Source organism: Rhinoraja longicauda, chromosome 22 (assembly GCF_053455715.1).
Source record: "Rhinoraja longicauda isolate Sanriku21f chromosome 22, sRhiLon1.1, whole genome shotgun sequence".
NCBI classification, from domain to species: Eukaryota; Metazoa; Chordata; class Chondrichthyes; order Rajiformes; family Arhynchobatidae; genus Rhinoraja; species Rhinoraja longicauda.
In genome coordinates, this window is record NC_135974.1 from 13574242 (window position 1) to 13590268 (window position 16027).

The following is a 16027-nucleotide window of genomic DNA, read 5'->3' on the forward strand; positions in this document are numbered from 1 at the left end:
TTACTCCAGCTTTTTGTGTCTATCTTCGGTTTAAACCACCATCTGCTGTTCCTTCTTACACAAAACCACCAGAGACACGATCTCACAATGATTTATTTATTTATTCGCTGGGGTATGAGTTAACTGTTATCTTGTTAAGATCTCGAGTCATTCTGATTTATGTGGCTTACTTACAAAAGAAGAAAGTTAATGTAATCAGGGAAGTAATTGTCCTTACATCTTCAAATAACAGCTGCATGCCCCATCTCACAAGACTTTAGTTCGAAAAACACCTCAGCACATTTTCACACGTAGAACTCGTGATTAGAATCATCTTCTCCTGGAGATATTCAGTGTTAGGGAAGCAATATTCATATGTACTAGAATACAAAATCAGGGATGTAATGCTGACGGATCTATAGGGCACTGGTCAGACCGCATTTGGAGTATTGTCAGCAGTTTTGGGCCCGATATCTGAGGAAGGAGGCGCTGGCTTTGGAGAGGGTTCAAAGCAGGTTTACGAGAATGATCCTGGTGATGATTGAGTTAACGTATGAGAACCGTTTGACATCCCTGGGCCTGTTCTCGTTGGAGTTTAGAAGGATCTCATTGGAACTTACTGAATAGCAAAAGCCCTGGATAGAGTGGACGTGGGGAGGATGTTTCCACTAGTGGGAGAGTCTAGAGAGCACAGCCTCTGAATAAAAGGACGTGCCTTTAGAAAGGAGATGCGAGGAATTTATTTTGCCAGAGGGCGGTTGAATTCATTGCCACAGATTGGCGGTGGAAGCCAAGTCATTGGGTATTTTTTAAACGGATTAGTAAGGGCATCAGAGGTTATGGGGAGAAGGCAGGAGAATGGGGTTGAGAGGGAAAGATAGATCAGCCATAATCGAATGGCGGAGCAGACTTGATGGATGTGTGTGTGTGTGTGTGTGCATGTGTGTATATGTGTGCATGTGTGTATGCGCGTGTGTATGTATGTGTGTGTGTGCGTGCGTGTGTGTGCGTGCGCATGTGTGCATGCACGTGTGTGTGTGTGTGTGTGTGCGTGCGTGTGTGTGTACGCGCGCGTGTATGTATGTGTGTGCGTGCGTGCGTGCGTGTGTGTGATATATGGGAGCAGAGGCTGGTTTTTTCTTGGCCACATATTTACATTTTGGAGGATTTAGTTGGGTTGAAGTTCTTTGGAAATCTGGGGTTGATCAATGGTCCTCACTCAGTGCCAAGGTCACATAGAAAGAAACTAGATAAGAGAATACCAAAGGGGAACAAAATAAAATGGTAACAACATTCCTTCCCAGTCCGACCTCAGTCTCCGTTTGGAGTTACATCAGCATTGGCTTTCAATGCGCTGGGGATCGGAGATTTCCAGTGAATTTATTGTCTTGGCTTTTAGATTGATAAGTACAGGTGTTACCTGCACTGGTTAACATCCCTGCAGGTAACAGGTGTTAACTGCAATGGTTGACAATGGTGGGGAAGATGCTGGAGTCAATTATAAAAGAAGAAATTGCGGAACATTTGGATAGCAGTAACAGGGTCGTTCTGAGTCAGCATGGATTTACGAAGGGGAAATCATGCTTGACTAATCTTTCTGGAATTTTTTGAGGATGTAACTAGGAAAATGGACAAGGGAGAGTCAGTGGATGTAGTGTACTTGGACTTCCAGAAAGCCTTTGATAAGGTCCCACATAGGAGATTAGTGGGCAAGATTAGAGCACGTGGTATTGGGGGTAGGGTGCTGACATGGATAGAAAATTGGTTGGCAGACAGGAAACAAAGAGTAGGGATTAACGGGTCCCTTTCAGAATTGCAGGCAGTGACTAGTGGGGTATCGCAATGCTCGGTGCTGGGACCGCAGCTATTTACAATATACGTTAATGACTTAGATGAAGGGATTAAAAGTAACATTAGCAAATTTGCGGATGACACAATGCTGGGTGGCAGTGTGAACTGTGAGGAGGATGCTATCAGGATGTAGGGTGACTTGGACAGGTTGTGTGAATGGGTAGATGCATGGCAGATGCAGTTTAATGTGGATAAATGTGAGGTTATCCACTTTGGTGGCAAGAACAGGAAGGCAGATTATTATCTGCAGGGTGTCAAGTTAGCAAATGGGGAAGTACAAAGAGATCTGGGTGTCATTGTTTATCAGTCACTTAAAGTTAGCATGCAGGTACAGCAGGCAGTGAAGAAAGCTAATGGCATGTTGGCCTTTATGACAAGAGGAGTGAGTATAGCACCAAAGAGGTCCTTCTGCAGTTGTACAGGGCCCTAGTGAGACTGCACCTGGACTACTTTGGTCAGAGGGTGGTGTGTAGACGGAATGAGTTAGCAGAGGAGGTAGTTGATGCAGATACCATAACAACATTTTGAGGGATTTGGGCTGGTACAAGGATAGGAAAGGTTTAAGAGGGTCATGGGCAAATTGCAGGCAAATGGAACTAGCTTAGATGGGGCACCTTGGTCAGCAGGAACAGGGTGAGCTGAGGGGCCTGTTTCCATGTCAGACTTTATCCAGCTTTAGACTTTAGGCACTTTAGAGACACAGTGTGGCAAACAGGCCTTTCGGCCCAACAAGTCCGTGCTAACCAGTGATCACTCCGTATACTACCAATATCCTACACACCAGGGACAACTTACATTTTCCTGAAGCCAATTAACCCACAAACCTGTAATTCTTTGGAGTTTGGGAGAAAACCGGAGCACCCGGAGAAAATGCTTGCGGTCACAGGGAGAACGTACAAGCTCCAGACAGACAGCACCAGTAGTCAGGATCGAACCCGGGTCTCTGGCTCTGTAAGGCAGCAACTCTACTCCTGTGCCACTGTGCCACCCCAAAGCTGGAAAGATGTCCTCACCCATTGTCCATTGTTGACCCTGGGGGTGGTATAATGGGTGGTGGGGAGTGAGTCGAAGTTATAGATGAACCTTAGCAGGATCAACCCTCCCTAACCCAGGTCCACTGAGGACAACTTGAGGACGCCCTGGATTCGAGTGACTGAAAATCCGTGGAATGAACTTCTATTTGAGCCTTCCACTAAACATTTAATGTAAAACTTGATATGATAGTAGTGTCACAACTCAATGATGATGGAAATCTTGTGTTTAGAACTGCACATTGTTTAAGCAAAGATACTTTGCTACGGGTTGTTTAAGCAAAGTCTGAAGAAGGATCCTGACCTGAAACGTCACCTATCCCTGTAACTAAGTTTCCTATACTTGGGAGGAACAGGTAACTTGGGATTAACGATTTCCAAAGTGCTGTATTGTGGAATTTGTTTTGACGCAAGGAACTACAGATGCTGCTTTGCACAAAAAAAATCAATTTGCTGGAGTAACTCAACAGTTCAGGCAGCATCTCTGGAGAACATGGATCCATGTTCTCCAGAGATGCTGCCTGACCCGCTGAGTTACTCCAGCACTTTGTGTCCTTTTGTGCATTAACCAGCATCTGCAGTTTCTTGTTTCTATCTTTGTACATTTCTGACGCAACTCTCCACAAAAGGCATGGGCCGATAAACACGTTGAGGAAAGAATGCTGACATCAGTATTGGCCTAGATTTTATCTTTGCACAGCAGCAGAATTTCTTGTTCAGCTTGAATGATACATTGAGCTATTTTTTGCTGGTCTATGTGGAATTGAGAAGCAGGAAGCTCGACGCTTTTTAACGAGGGAGCTGAACTCATAAAATGAAAGGGCACTACAGATTTCCAGGACTTTGAAAGCCAGCACTGAAATGAAAACAGAAAGAAACAGAAACAGGCAGTGGGTCAGGCAGACTTTAGACTTTAGAGAGACAGCACGCAACTGGGCCCTTCGACCCAACGAGTCCGTGCCGACCAGTGATGACCTCGTGCACTTTGTACATACTGTCCTGCACACTCGTGATAATTTGATAATTTTTACCAAAGCCAATTAACCTACGAACCTGCAATCTTTGGAGTGTGGGTGGAAACTGGAACATGCAGAGGAAATCCATGCGGTAACGGGGAGAACATACAAACTCCGTATGGACAGCACCCGTAGTCAGGATCGAACCTGGGTCTCTGGCGCTACGAGGCAGCAACTCTACTGCTGGGACACTGCAGAAAGAGAAATAGTTAAGGGCACAAAGTGCTGGAGTAACTCAGCAGGTGAGGCAACACCTCTGGAGAACATGGAGAGGTGAAGTTTTGGGTCGAAAGCCACCTGAGGTTTTCGATCCAAGTTCTCCAGGAATGCTGCCTGACCTGCTGGGACACTCCAGCACTGTGTCCTTTTGTGTTCTAACCAGCATCTGCACAATTCTTTGTTTCCGCAAAGAGAAACAGTGTGTGTTTCAGATCGGATACCTTTTGTCAAACCCTTTCTGAAACATTAACTCTTCCCCTTCCACCGGGACGTTGCCTGACCCGCTGACTGATTCCACTACTTCTGAATTGATTTAGGAATTTCCGTCATCTGCAGCTTTCAGCCATCAGTTGCTGAGAATGCTCAACTGGCCTGTTGCAGTCAGGAGCTGCAGGAACAAAAGTGTTTAATTGTCCTGTAAACTGAAAACAGAACAATTGAATTCTTACTTGCAGCAGCATGACAGGTCAGTTGCAAGTAAGAATTGCATTGTTCCATGACGCCGGAGATTCAGAAGTAAAGTCAAAAGCAGTGGTCTGAAGAAGAGTCTCGACCTGAAATGCCACCCATTCCTTTTCTCCAGAGATGCTGCCTGACTCGCTGTGTTACTCCAGTGTGATGTGTCTATATCAAAAGTAGTGGAATTGCTCAGTGGGTCAGACAATATCCATGGAAAGAGAAGAGTTAGACAGGGGTGGAGGCATTCCTTTTGATATAGCAGTCCCCATCTTTATTCTTGGTGACATTAGTGCTCGTTTCACCAATGGAGGAGCCAGAGTCTGACCAGTCTCATAGGACAAAAGACACAAAGTGTCACAGAGGGTGGTGAATCTGTGGAATTCTTTGCCACAGAAGGCTGTGGAGGCAAAGTCAGTGGAAATATTTAAGGTAGAGATAGATTCTTGATCCTTATGGGTGTCAGGGGTTATGGGGAGAACGCAAGAGAATGGGGTTAAGAGGGAGAGATAGATCAGCCATGATTGAATGGCATTGGCTCGATGGGCTGAATGGCCTCATTCTACTATCACATGATCTTATGATCTTATGAAGTGCTGGAGTAACCCAGCGGGTCAGGCAGCAGCTCCGGAAAACATGGATAGGCAATGTTTCGAGTCGGGACCCTTCTTCAGACCAGAGGAAGAAGGTTCTGAAAAAGGGTCCCAATCCTCTCTCCAATCAGGCAAGAGGTACAGAAGTGTGAAAACGCATACCTCCTGATTCCATGACAGTTTCTTCCCAGCTGTTATCAGGCAACTGAACCATCCTATCAACAACTAGAGAGCGGTCCTGAGCTACTATCTACCTCATTGGAGGCCCTCAGTCTTTAATCGGACAGTCATTAATGTGGAATTCACTGCCTCAGAAGGCAGTGGAGGCCAAGTCTCTGAGTGCATTCAAGAGAGAAATAGATAGAGTTAGGGATAGCGGAGTCAGGGGGTATGGGGAGAAGGCACGAACGGGGTACTGATTGAGAATGATCAGCCATGATCACATTGAATGGTGGTGCTGGCTCGAAGGGCTGAATGGCCTCCTCCTGCACCTATTGTTTATTGTCTATTGTCTATTACTGGATTTTATCTTGCACTAAACATTATTCGCTTTATCATATATATATATATATATATATATATATCTGTACACTGTCTTTCCATTGACTGGTTAACATGCAACTAAAAAGTTTTTCACTGTACCTTGGTGCACATGACAATAAAATGATCCAAAACATCGCCTATCCACGTTTTCCAGAGATGCTGCCTGATCCACTGAGTTACTCCAGCACTTTGTTTTGTTTTCGTAATTCGGCATCTGCAGTTCCTTGTTTCTACATTCTGTTTCCTAGGTGACTGCCCAATATTCCATTAAGAGGACAGACACAAAAGCTGGAGTAACTCAGCGGGGCAGGCAGCATCTCTGGAGAGAAGGAAAGGGTGACGTTTCGGGTCGAGACCCTTCTAAGAGGAGCAGGAGTCACTGAGGACCATTGAAATATGAATCTTCACTGGGAGTGTCCTCAACTCGGATCCATCATCTCTCTCATTTGATAACGGCCCACTTGGTTGATCATCGAGGAGAATGTGTACTGACGTAAGGTTTGTCTATTGTTCCTCATGGGTGTCAGGGGTTATGGGGAGAAGGCAGAAGAATGGGGTTGAGAGGGAAAGATAGATTAGCCATGACTGAGTGGTGTAGATTTGATGGGTCGAATGGCCTAATTCCGCTCCATCGCTTATGAACTTATGAACTCGTGAGCATTCCAGCTATGACACATCCTTCAAGCCTGGCAGGGCCAATTCAAGAGACTTGAAACACAAGGACTTCAGGATTCCTTCCTCACAAACACTCCCCAACCATCCCAGACCCTCACCCGGTATCATTCCTGGACAATCTATCCCCAGAGAAAGTTGAAAGTAGACTTGATGGGCCAAATGGCCTAATATTGATTTCTCTAATTGTAAGAAACCCTTAATTCCCTCTCTCTCTGTTCCACCCCCACCCTAGTCATCCTGCTAGTTTCATTGTTCACATCTATATATCCCTTCGTTATCATCTCTTCCACAGCCAACAATGGACCTTTGTGGGCGCCACCTTTCCTTGGTCATCGGTGCCGGCTCTAATTTTCATACCTCTAGTTTCCCGCTTGCCACCTGACTCTCAGTCTGAAGAAATGTCTCGACCTGAAACGTCACCTATTCCTTTTCTCTCGAGATGCTGCCTGACCCGCTGAGTTGCTCCAGTATTTTGTGCCTGGGGTTTGAGCTTTGTGGACTGAAAGTCGAGTTTTGATACATGGAAATGTTCCCCAAAAAACCACATTGGAAGATCTTCAGTCACTTTCATCCCATCGTGCAAATGTGCAATATAGTAAAATCAGTTCCTAGTTCAAGTTTACACAGCTGTCCTCAGTCCAAACTCTCTGGTATTGGATGGTGGGATGAGCATAACCAGGCAGGGTTCCCAAGAGAAATCAGCTTGAAGGACAGACCAACCCTTGCTTTGCCTCTGGTTGGAGAACAAAATTATTCTTAACTTCCATCAGTATAAGTTATCATACTTTCTTACAGCATCATGTGGAAGGAGGCCATTTGGTCCATTGGGTCTATACTAACTCTCAGAGTAATTGTATCAGTCCCAATCTCATGTCCCCATTTATTACACTGTAACCCATTCTCCCTCACACGTCTGTTTAGAAAGTCAGCGTGGAAACAGGCCCTTCGGCCCACCGAGTCCGTGCCGCCCAGCGATCCCCGCACATGAACACTATCCTACACCCACTAGGGACAATTCTTTTTACATTTGCCCAGCCAATTAACCTACAAACCTGTACGTCTTTGGAGTGTGGGAGGAAACCGAAGATCTCGGAGAAAACCCACGCAGGTCACGGGGAGAATGTACAAACTCCGTACAGTACAGCAGCCGTAGTCAGGATCGAACCTGAGTCTCCGGCGTTGCATTCGCTGTAAGGCAGCAACTCTACCGCTGCGCCACCGTGCCGTTCTACCTTATCCTACTTTCCCATCCACTCCCTACACACTGGGGGCAATTTGGAGAAGCCAATCAACGTACAAATACATTCGTCTTTGGGACGTGGGAGGAAACCGGAGCACCCGGAGGAGACCATCGCGGTCACAGGGAGAAGGTGCAAACTCGACACAGACAGCACCTAAGGTCGGGATTGAACCTGGGTCTCTGGCGCTGTGAGGCAGCGGCTCTACCCGCTGCACCACATTGCCACCCCCTGAACTAGCATCACGTCCTTCAACTTCCCAATTCTACCACAGCCCATCGACACTGGGAGTAGTTTACAATTGCCGATTCGCCCGCCAACCAGCATAATGTTGGAATGTGGGAGGAAACCAGAAACATCAGGTGACAGGGAGAATGTGCAAGCTCCACACAGACAGAACTGGAAGCAGGGTCCAACCCTGGTCGCTATGCTGTTTGGCAGCAATGCAAAAGCTGCACCACTGTGCTACAGGAACAATTTCAGTGAGGCGATGCATTAGTCACATGCCTTTGTGACTACTACAGACCTGACTGCTAAAAGGAATTACAGAGGGGATGACCTTAACACCTCCTTTACCCCACACATACTCTCTCCTTGAGGGGAGAATAACATTGCACTTAAAACGACAACTTTCTTCATTCCTACAAACTCCACAAGAGAGTTGTGTAGCATTTTGAGGACCGTGTTACATTGATACATCAGAAATCTTACACAAGGCAAGTAAGTGTACAATGTTTGAGTACTTCAAAAAGAACCAATAAATCTGTCACATTTCTTTAAGATCCTACTTGGAAATAAACAGTTTAAAACCGACATTTATTTCCATCAAAGATAGGCACAAATTGCTGGAGTAACTCAGCGGGTCGGGCAGCATCTCTGGAGAAAAAGTAATAAGTGACGTCTCGTGTCAAGAACCTTCTTCAGACTAGAAGGGGTCTGAAGAAGGGTTCTGAACTGAAACGTCACCTATTCCTTTTTCTCCAGAGATGCTGCCTGACCCTCTGAGTTACTCCAGCATTTTGTATCTACCTTCGGTGTAAACCAGCATCTGCAGTTCCTTCCTGCACACTTATTTCCACCAGCTGTATGGAGCAGATGAATGGGCTTTGAATTTGACACCATTGAGTTACAGAGACATAATCCAGAAGAAGGGTCTCGACCCGAAACGTCACCCATTCCTTCTCTCCCGAGATGCTGCCTGACCCGCTGAGTTACTCCAGCATTTTGTGAATAATCCCTTGAAATGTTTTTCTCAAAAGAATCAAAAATGACGTACAGTAAAATGGGAACTTGGATTAGCAAGTCCAGACAGTACACGGTATGTGACTTATAACTGCTGGGTGGTTAGGAATTCCATTCAGTAACCCTTAACCTGTTGAATAGTTGGGAACTCCAGATGATACAATGTGTAACCTGTATCCTATGGAGAGTTAAAAGCTCCAGTCAATTACTCAGTCATTCACTCTTACCCTCACAGAATGAAGAACTCCATAAAGTTGCCCAGTCCTTGCATTAAAATAGTGCTTAAGTTAACATTCTCGTGTCAGTACTTTCACTTGGAAGTCCCAACGCCAACCTTGTCTCCCAAGCAGCCGTTTCCATCAGATGCAACTTGAAGCAGCAGTTTTCTGGCCCCGTTCCTTCTCCGCCGTCACACAATCCTGCAGCAGCCCTGTCTCTTCACCTCTGGCGCCTCCGACGGGGCCTTCAGTCTGAGTATCGGAGGGTCACCGCTGGGGTGAGGGTGGTAGACGGAGCTACCGTTGGAACTGACCGCCGAAGTCCTTGGCGAGCCCACTAGGCAGCTCTTTGGCGGCAGTCGGTCACTTCCCGGGCCACTACTCTGGCCATTTGCCAGCGCGGCATCCTGAGACAACAGCTTCCTCGGTTTGGCTGCCGCCCGCTGCCTCTTCAGCTCCGACAACGTCTGGCAGCTCCTGTCCCCGCTGAGCTGTGGCGAAGGGCTCACGTCGCAACTCTCATGTGGAACCTGTCCATTCACCTTGTCCGCTGCGGTGGGGGACCGGGAAGCTGAACGTTGGGAGGCCGGAGTGGAGACCGCGCTGTTGCTTCCCCCACTGGAGTCTGACGGCTTGGTGCTTCCCCCACTGGAGTCTGATGGCTTGGTGCTTCCCCCACTGGAGTCTGATGGCTTGGTCCTTCCCCCACCAGCATCTGATGGCTTGGTGCTTCCCCCACTGGAGTCTGACGGCTTGGTGCTTCCCCCACTGGAGTCTGATGGCTTGGTGCTTCCCCCACTGGAGTCTGACGGCTTGGTGCTTCCCCCACCAGCATCTGATGGCTTTTGCAAGGATTCTGTTTGTTCCACCTCCATGGTCTGCAAGATCTTGGGTGGATCCTACGTTTAAAACAGGAGAGGAACGGATTACTTTCCAATGCCGACCAAACTCAACAAAATAAAAGTAATTGGCAGTAGAGTCAGAGAGTCAGAGTGACACAGTGTGGAAACAGGCCCTTCGGCCCAACTTGCCCCACACCGGCCAACATGTCCCAGCTACTCTAGTCCCACTTGCCTGCGTTTGGTCCATATCCCTTCACACCTATCCTATCCTTGTACCTGTCTGTTTCTTAAACGTTGGGATAGTCCCAGCCTCAACTACCTCCTCTGGCAGCTTGTTCCATACACCCACCCCCATTGTGTGAAAAATGTACCCCTCTGACTCCTATTAAATCTTTTCCCCTTCACCTTGAACCTATGTCCTCTGATCCTCGATTCCCCTACTCTGGGCAAGAGACTCTGTGCATCTACCCCATCTATCCCTCTCATGATTTTATACACCTCTATAAGATCACCCCTCATCCTCCTGCTCTCCAAGGAATAGAGACCCAGCCTACTCAACCTCTCCCTATAGCTCACACCCTCTAGTCCTGGCAACATCCTCGTAAATGAAGTTGGACAAATTGCAATGGTGTGGAATTTTTTTAAAATAATTCTGTTGGCAGGTTCTGGAATATTGGCATTGAGAGGGACTGTCCTAAAACGGTGCAGAAAGGAACTGCAAATGCTGGTTAATCCCAAAGAAAACACAAAAGTAACTCAGCGGGACAGGCAGCATCTCTGGAGAAAACGGATGGGTGACGTTTCAAGTCAGAACCCTTCTTCAGAATGAAAGTAGAGGGGACGGAACTAGAGAAAGGAAAAGGTCAGAACAAATCAGAGCAAGCAACAGATGGCCAAGGAAGGGTGGAGCCCACAATGGCTGATTGTTGGCTGGGGAAGAGGTGATAACAAAGTGATACAAGGAGTTCAAATAATTCAGCAGTTTCTGGGACCCCCATCTCCCAATCCCCTCTCCATTCACTGCATTGAAGTTTAGCTTTATTATATTATTGTCACGTCTACCGAGTACCATGAAAAGCTTTGTTTTGCATGCTATCCAAACAGATCAGATACACGGTCCACAGATGCAGGTCCACCACCGATTTACCAGCACCCTTGGTTCCAGAGCCTTTCTCGATTATATGTTTTGCCAGATCAAGAGAAGTCAGGGCTTGCGAGAGGAGTCCAGCGGTACTAGAACGGTCCGCCTAGGCAGGTGGATACCAGCCCCGCCACGTCGGCCTCAGACGTCGGCTATGGGAACGGGTTGGCCAACTCCGGCCAATCTGGAGTTCCAGGGCCCTGGCCACCGGGGGCAAATTCGACCCGCCGATCGCCCATGGAAGTCCCGATGAGGTTGATATCGGCTGCCTCACCCGACCTAGGCTCCACATTTTCGGGGGGGTCTTCCAAGGGGGATTTCAAGTGCGCGCTTGTAATTTGTCCAGATTAAAGGCGGTGCCGGTCAACCATTTGCTGTAAAGTCAGTGGTGAACCCGTGTAACTAGACAGTGGACAGAGGGGAGAGACTCTCTAAGCATTGAGATGGCACAGTGGCGGAGCAGTAGAGTTGATGCCTCACAACGCCAGAGTCCCGGGTTCGATCCTGACTACCGGTGCTGCCTGTACGGAGTTTGTACGTTCTCCCTGTGACCGTGTGGGTTTTCTCCAGTTTCCTCACACACTCCAAAGACGTACAGGTTTGTAGATTAATTGGCTTCGGTAAAAATTGTGAATTGTCCCTAGTGTGTAGGACTAGTGTGTCCCTAGTGTGCGGGGATTGCTGGTCAGTGCGGAAGCAGAGGGCCGAAGGGCCTGTTTCCGCGCTTTATCTCTAATCTGAACTAACAACATTGCTGAGAAGCAGCCGATGGACTAAAGAATGGGGTAATGATGTGTATTTTGCTTTGAGATAGTGGAAAAATCAGTTCAAGATTCAGATAGCTCATGATGTTTACACCCGAGTCCAATGCTTTTTGCAAGTGCACCATGAACACTTGTTCTTATTCTATCACCTCCAATGTTCGGCCGGGGATTGGCTTGAGATGTCTGCCATCTAGTGGCAAACCTAGAGCTCTGCAGTCTCCCGGTTCCTAACCATTTTAACTTTCCTTCCCATTTCCATCCTGACCTTTATTCACAAAATGCTGGAGTAACTCAGCAGGTCAGGCAGCATCTCGGGAGAGAAGGAATGGGTGACGTTTCGGGTCGAGACCCTTCTTCAGACCTTTCTGTCCTGGGCCTCCTCCATTGCTAGATTGAGGCCTGAGCGTGTACACACTCAAACCAGAGGAACGGCGTCTCACATTCCGCTTGAACAGCTTACAACCCAATGGTATGAACATTGAGTTCTCCAATTCAATGAGCGAGGTGGACCGTCGAGAACAATGGGGGGAGGGGGGGGGGCTCGGCGGGGAGCCATCAAGGGCCGCCGAGATCGAGAGGGGGTCCCGGGGGAGCTGCTGCCTCGTGTGGCGGGAGGCCAATCAGTGAACCTTTGTAACTGTGTCAGCGCCAAAATGTGGCGTCACTTGTGTACTGCCTGCCTGGGGTTTGCTGTATGATTTTACCGGATGTATGCACAAACAAAGCACTGCACTGGAGCGAGGTGCATGTGACAATAAAGTAGCATTGAATTGAATTGAATTGAATTGAATTGAATTCATACCAAACCCTCACCCATTTTCTCCCCCACATGCCCCCCCCTCCCTCACTCCTCCCGTCCCACCTAGACTCCCACCTATATTTCCCAACCTCCTCCGACATTCCTTCCTCTGGCTGCACAATTCACAACTCTTCAACCCCGTCTCACACCTTCTACTCTTATCTCTGGCCTTTGTTCCAACCATCTGCCTATCTAACCCCCTCCTTGCCTGCATCCACTTGTTACCCTTCCCCCGCTTTGTCCTGCCTTTCCCCTCTTCCAGCTTTCTTCTCCCCCCCCTCCACCACAATCAGTCTGAAGAAGGGTCTCAAACCGAAATGTCACCCATCCATGTTCCCCAGATACCACCTGACCATGCTGAGTTACTCCAGCACTTTGTGTCCTTTTGTGTAATAACCAGCATCTGCAGGTCCTCGTCTGCAGGTCCTCGTGGGCAGAAAGACCAACATATTTCCAACTCAAAGCCTGAAGGGTTAGTCAGGTAGAAACACAAAAATCTGCAGATGCTGGAATCTTGAGCAAAAAAAGCAAAGTGCCTGAGGAACTCAGCGGGCCAGGCAGCATCTATGGAGGGAAATGGGCAGAGGACATTCCAGGTCGTGATCCTTCCACTGGCTGATGGAGGGCACACATTTTTGCTTTTTCCAAATGGTGCCAGAAAAGTCCGAGGTCCAGTCAGGATCAGGACGAGTCATTTGGACCCTGTAGCCAGTTCTGTCATTCAACAAGAACATGGCTGATAGGATTAATATGTCAACTCCAGTTGCACCAGACCTGCTGATTATTCCCTACGCACAAAAAAAGTTATTCCATGCTGCCATATTGTTGTTGGTTTCTGTTTTGCACAGACACATGAAGCTGGGGGTCAAGTTTAATCTCTCCACAAGGGTGGGTGGCGCTGTGGTGCAGCGGTAGAATCACTGCCTTACAGCATTAGAGACCGGGGTTCGATCCTGACGACGGGTACTGTCTGTACAATGTTTGTACGTTCTCCCTGTGACCTGCATGGGTTTTCTCCGGGTGTTCCGCTTCACTCCCACACTCTAAAGATGTACATATATGTATAAGAAAATAACTGCAGATGCTGGTACAAATCAAAGGTATTTATTCACAAAATGCTGGAGTAACTCAGCAGGTCAGGCAGCATCTCGGGAGAGAAGGAATGGGTGACGTTTCGGGTCGAGACCCTTCTTCAGACTGATGTCAGGGGGGCGGGACAAAGAAAGGATATAGGTGGAGACAGGAAGATAGAGGGAGATCTGGGAAGGGGGAGGGGAAGAGAGGGACAGAGGAACTATCTAAAGTTGGAGAAGTCGATGTTCATACCACTGGGCTGCAAGCTGCCCAGGCGAAATATGAGGTGCTGTTCCTCCAATTTCCGGTGGGCCTCACTATGGCACTGGAGGAGGCCCATGACAGAAAGGTCAGACTGGGAATGGGAGGGGGAGTTGAAGTGCTCGGTCACCGGGAGATCAGGTTGGTCAATGCGGACCGAGCGCAGGTGTTGAGCGAAGCGATCGCCGAGCCTGCGCTTGGTTTCGCCGATGTAAATAAGTTGGCATCTAGTGCAGCGGATGCAATAGATGAGGTTGATGTACAGGTTTGTAGGATATTTGGCTTCGGTAAGTTGTAAAATTGTCCTCAGTGTGTGTAGGTTTGTGGACATGGTGATCGCTAGTCGGGACGGACTTGGTGGACTGAAGGGCTGGTTTCTGTGCTGCACTTCTGAAGTCTAAAGTAAAGTTTCTCATTCATCTGTCCAAATCCAAGCATGGAGAGGACATTAAGGGCATGTCAATGTCTACAATAATCACTACATTACAGCACGAACACGACAACACTAGATGGTGATACTGAGGGGACTTATGAGCACGTTACTCGGGATGGAGAATTTGAATGAATGAATGAATGAATGAATAAGTTTATTGGCCAAGTATACATGTACAAGGAATGTGCCTTGGTGCTCCGCTCACAAATGACAACACAAACATACAGTTAACAATTAAGAATAAAGCATAAACACATCAAAACAATAAGAATACAACATTACGGTCTAAACATGTGGGTGAAAATAAACCAGAGCAAAAAGAGACTATATGTGGGTGAAAATAAATCTTAGCCACGAGGAGAGATAAGCAAGGCCAGAAGAGTCTCGAGCAGAAATCTCACCTGGCCATGTTCTTCCTGAGATGCTGCCTGACCTGCTGAGTTACTCCAGCACTTTGTGTCTTTTTGTGTATTAACCAGCATCTGCAGTTCCTTGTTTCTAAACAAGGCAGTGATTGTTTTCCCAGGAGCAGCGAAGGGTAAGAGGAGATTTAACGGAGGTTTATTAAACGATGAGAGGCCCAGAGAAAATCGCGAGGGTCAATGCATTTCCCTTGGCAGAGAATTTATTGCATTGAATACAGGATGGACTAAAAAAAGTAGGGACGTCTTACTCCAACTGTAAAGAGTAATTTTGTGCCATACATAGTATTGTGCACAGATTTGCTCTCCATATTTAAGAAGTAATATACTGGAGGCAGTTTAGGGAAGATGGACTGGGTTGATTCCCAAGGTGTGGGAGTGGTTACTTATAAGAAAACGTTGAGCAGGTGAAGCCTATGGTGAGAAGAGACCCAACCTAAAACGCCATCTGTCCATTCTCTCCACCAAAGCTGCCTGACATACTGAGTTCCTCCAGCAGTTTTATTTTTGGATCCTAGAGTTAGTTCAGTACAGGAGAATGAGAGGTGATCGTACGACAGCGTCTCAGATCCTAAGGAAGCTTAACGGGATGGTCGCTGAGAGGACCTTGCCTCTTTGAGTGGTAACCCAGGGGTCAGAAAAGGGGGCAACCGTTTAACATTCAGACGAGGATGACTTTCTTCACTCAGAGGGTCATGGTATTATCTCTTCCAGATTTCTGGAAACAGAGTTTCTTCCCAGCTGTTACCAGGCAACTGAACCATCCTATCACCAACTAGAGAGCAGTCCCGAGCTACCATCTACCTCATTGGAGACCCTCGGACTATCTTTGATCGGACTTCACTGGACTTTATCTTGCACTGAACATGATACCCTTTATCCTGCATCTGTACATTGTGGATGACTTGATTGTAATCATGTATAGTCTTTCCACTGACTGGATAGCACGCAACACAAACGCTTTTTGCCGTACCTCGGTACATGTGGCAATAATAAACTACACTCAACTAAATTAAACTAAACTAAACTCAAGTCTGAAGAAGGGTTTCGATCCGAAACGTCATTTAGAACTGAGATGAGGAAATTAGAACTGAGATGAGGAAAAACTTTTTCAGTCAGAGAGTTGTGAATCTGTGGAATTCTCTGCCTCAGAAGGCAGTGGAGGCCAATTCTCTGAATGCATTCAAGAGAGAGCTGGATAGAACTCTTAAGGATAGTGGAGTCAGGGGG

At 47.4% G+C, this 16027-nt stretch overlaps 1 protein-coding gene across 1 annotated transcript in view; it reads right to left on the bottom strand.

The window, feature by feature from the left end:
* Window positions 1-8584: 8584 nt before the first annotated feature.
* Window positions 8585-16027, bottom strand: part of LOC144604643 (protein phosphatase 1 regulatory inhibitor subunit 16B-like) — a 135485-nt gene continuing 128042 nt past the window's right edge. Inside the window, exon 11 of the mRNA XM_078419278.1 lies at window positions 8585-9960. Coding sequence (XP_078275404.1) covers window positions 9253-9960 — 708 coding nt within the window. The 3' untranslated portion in view covers window positions 8585-9252. The remainder of the gene's footprint in view (window positions 9961-16027) is intronic.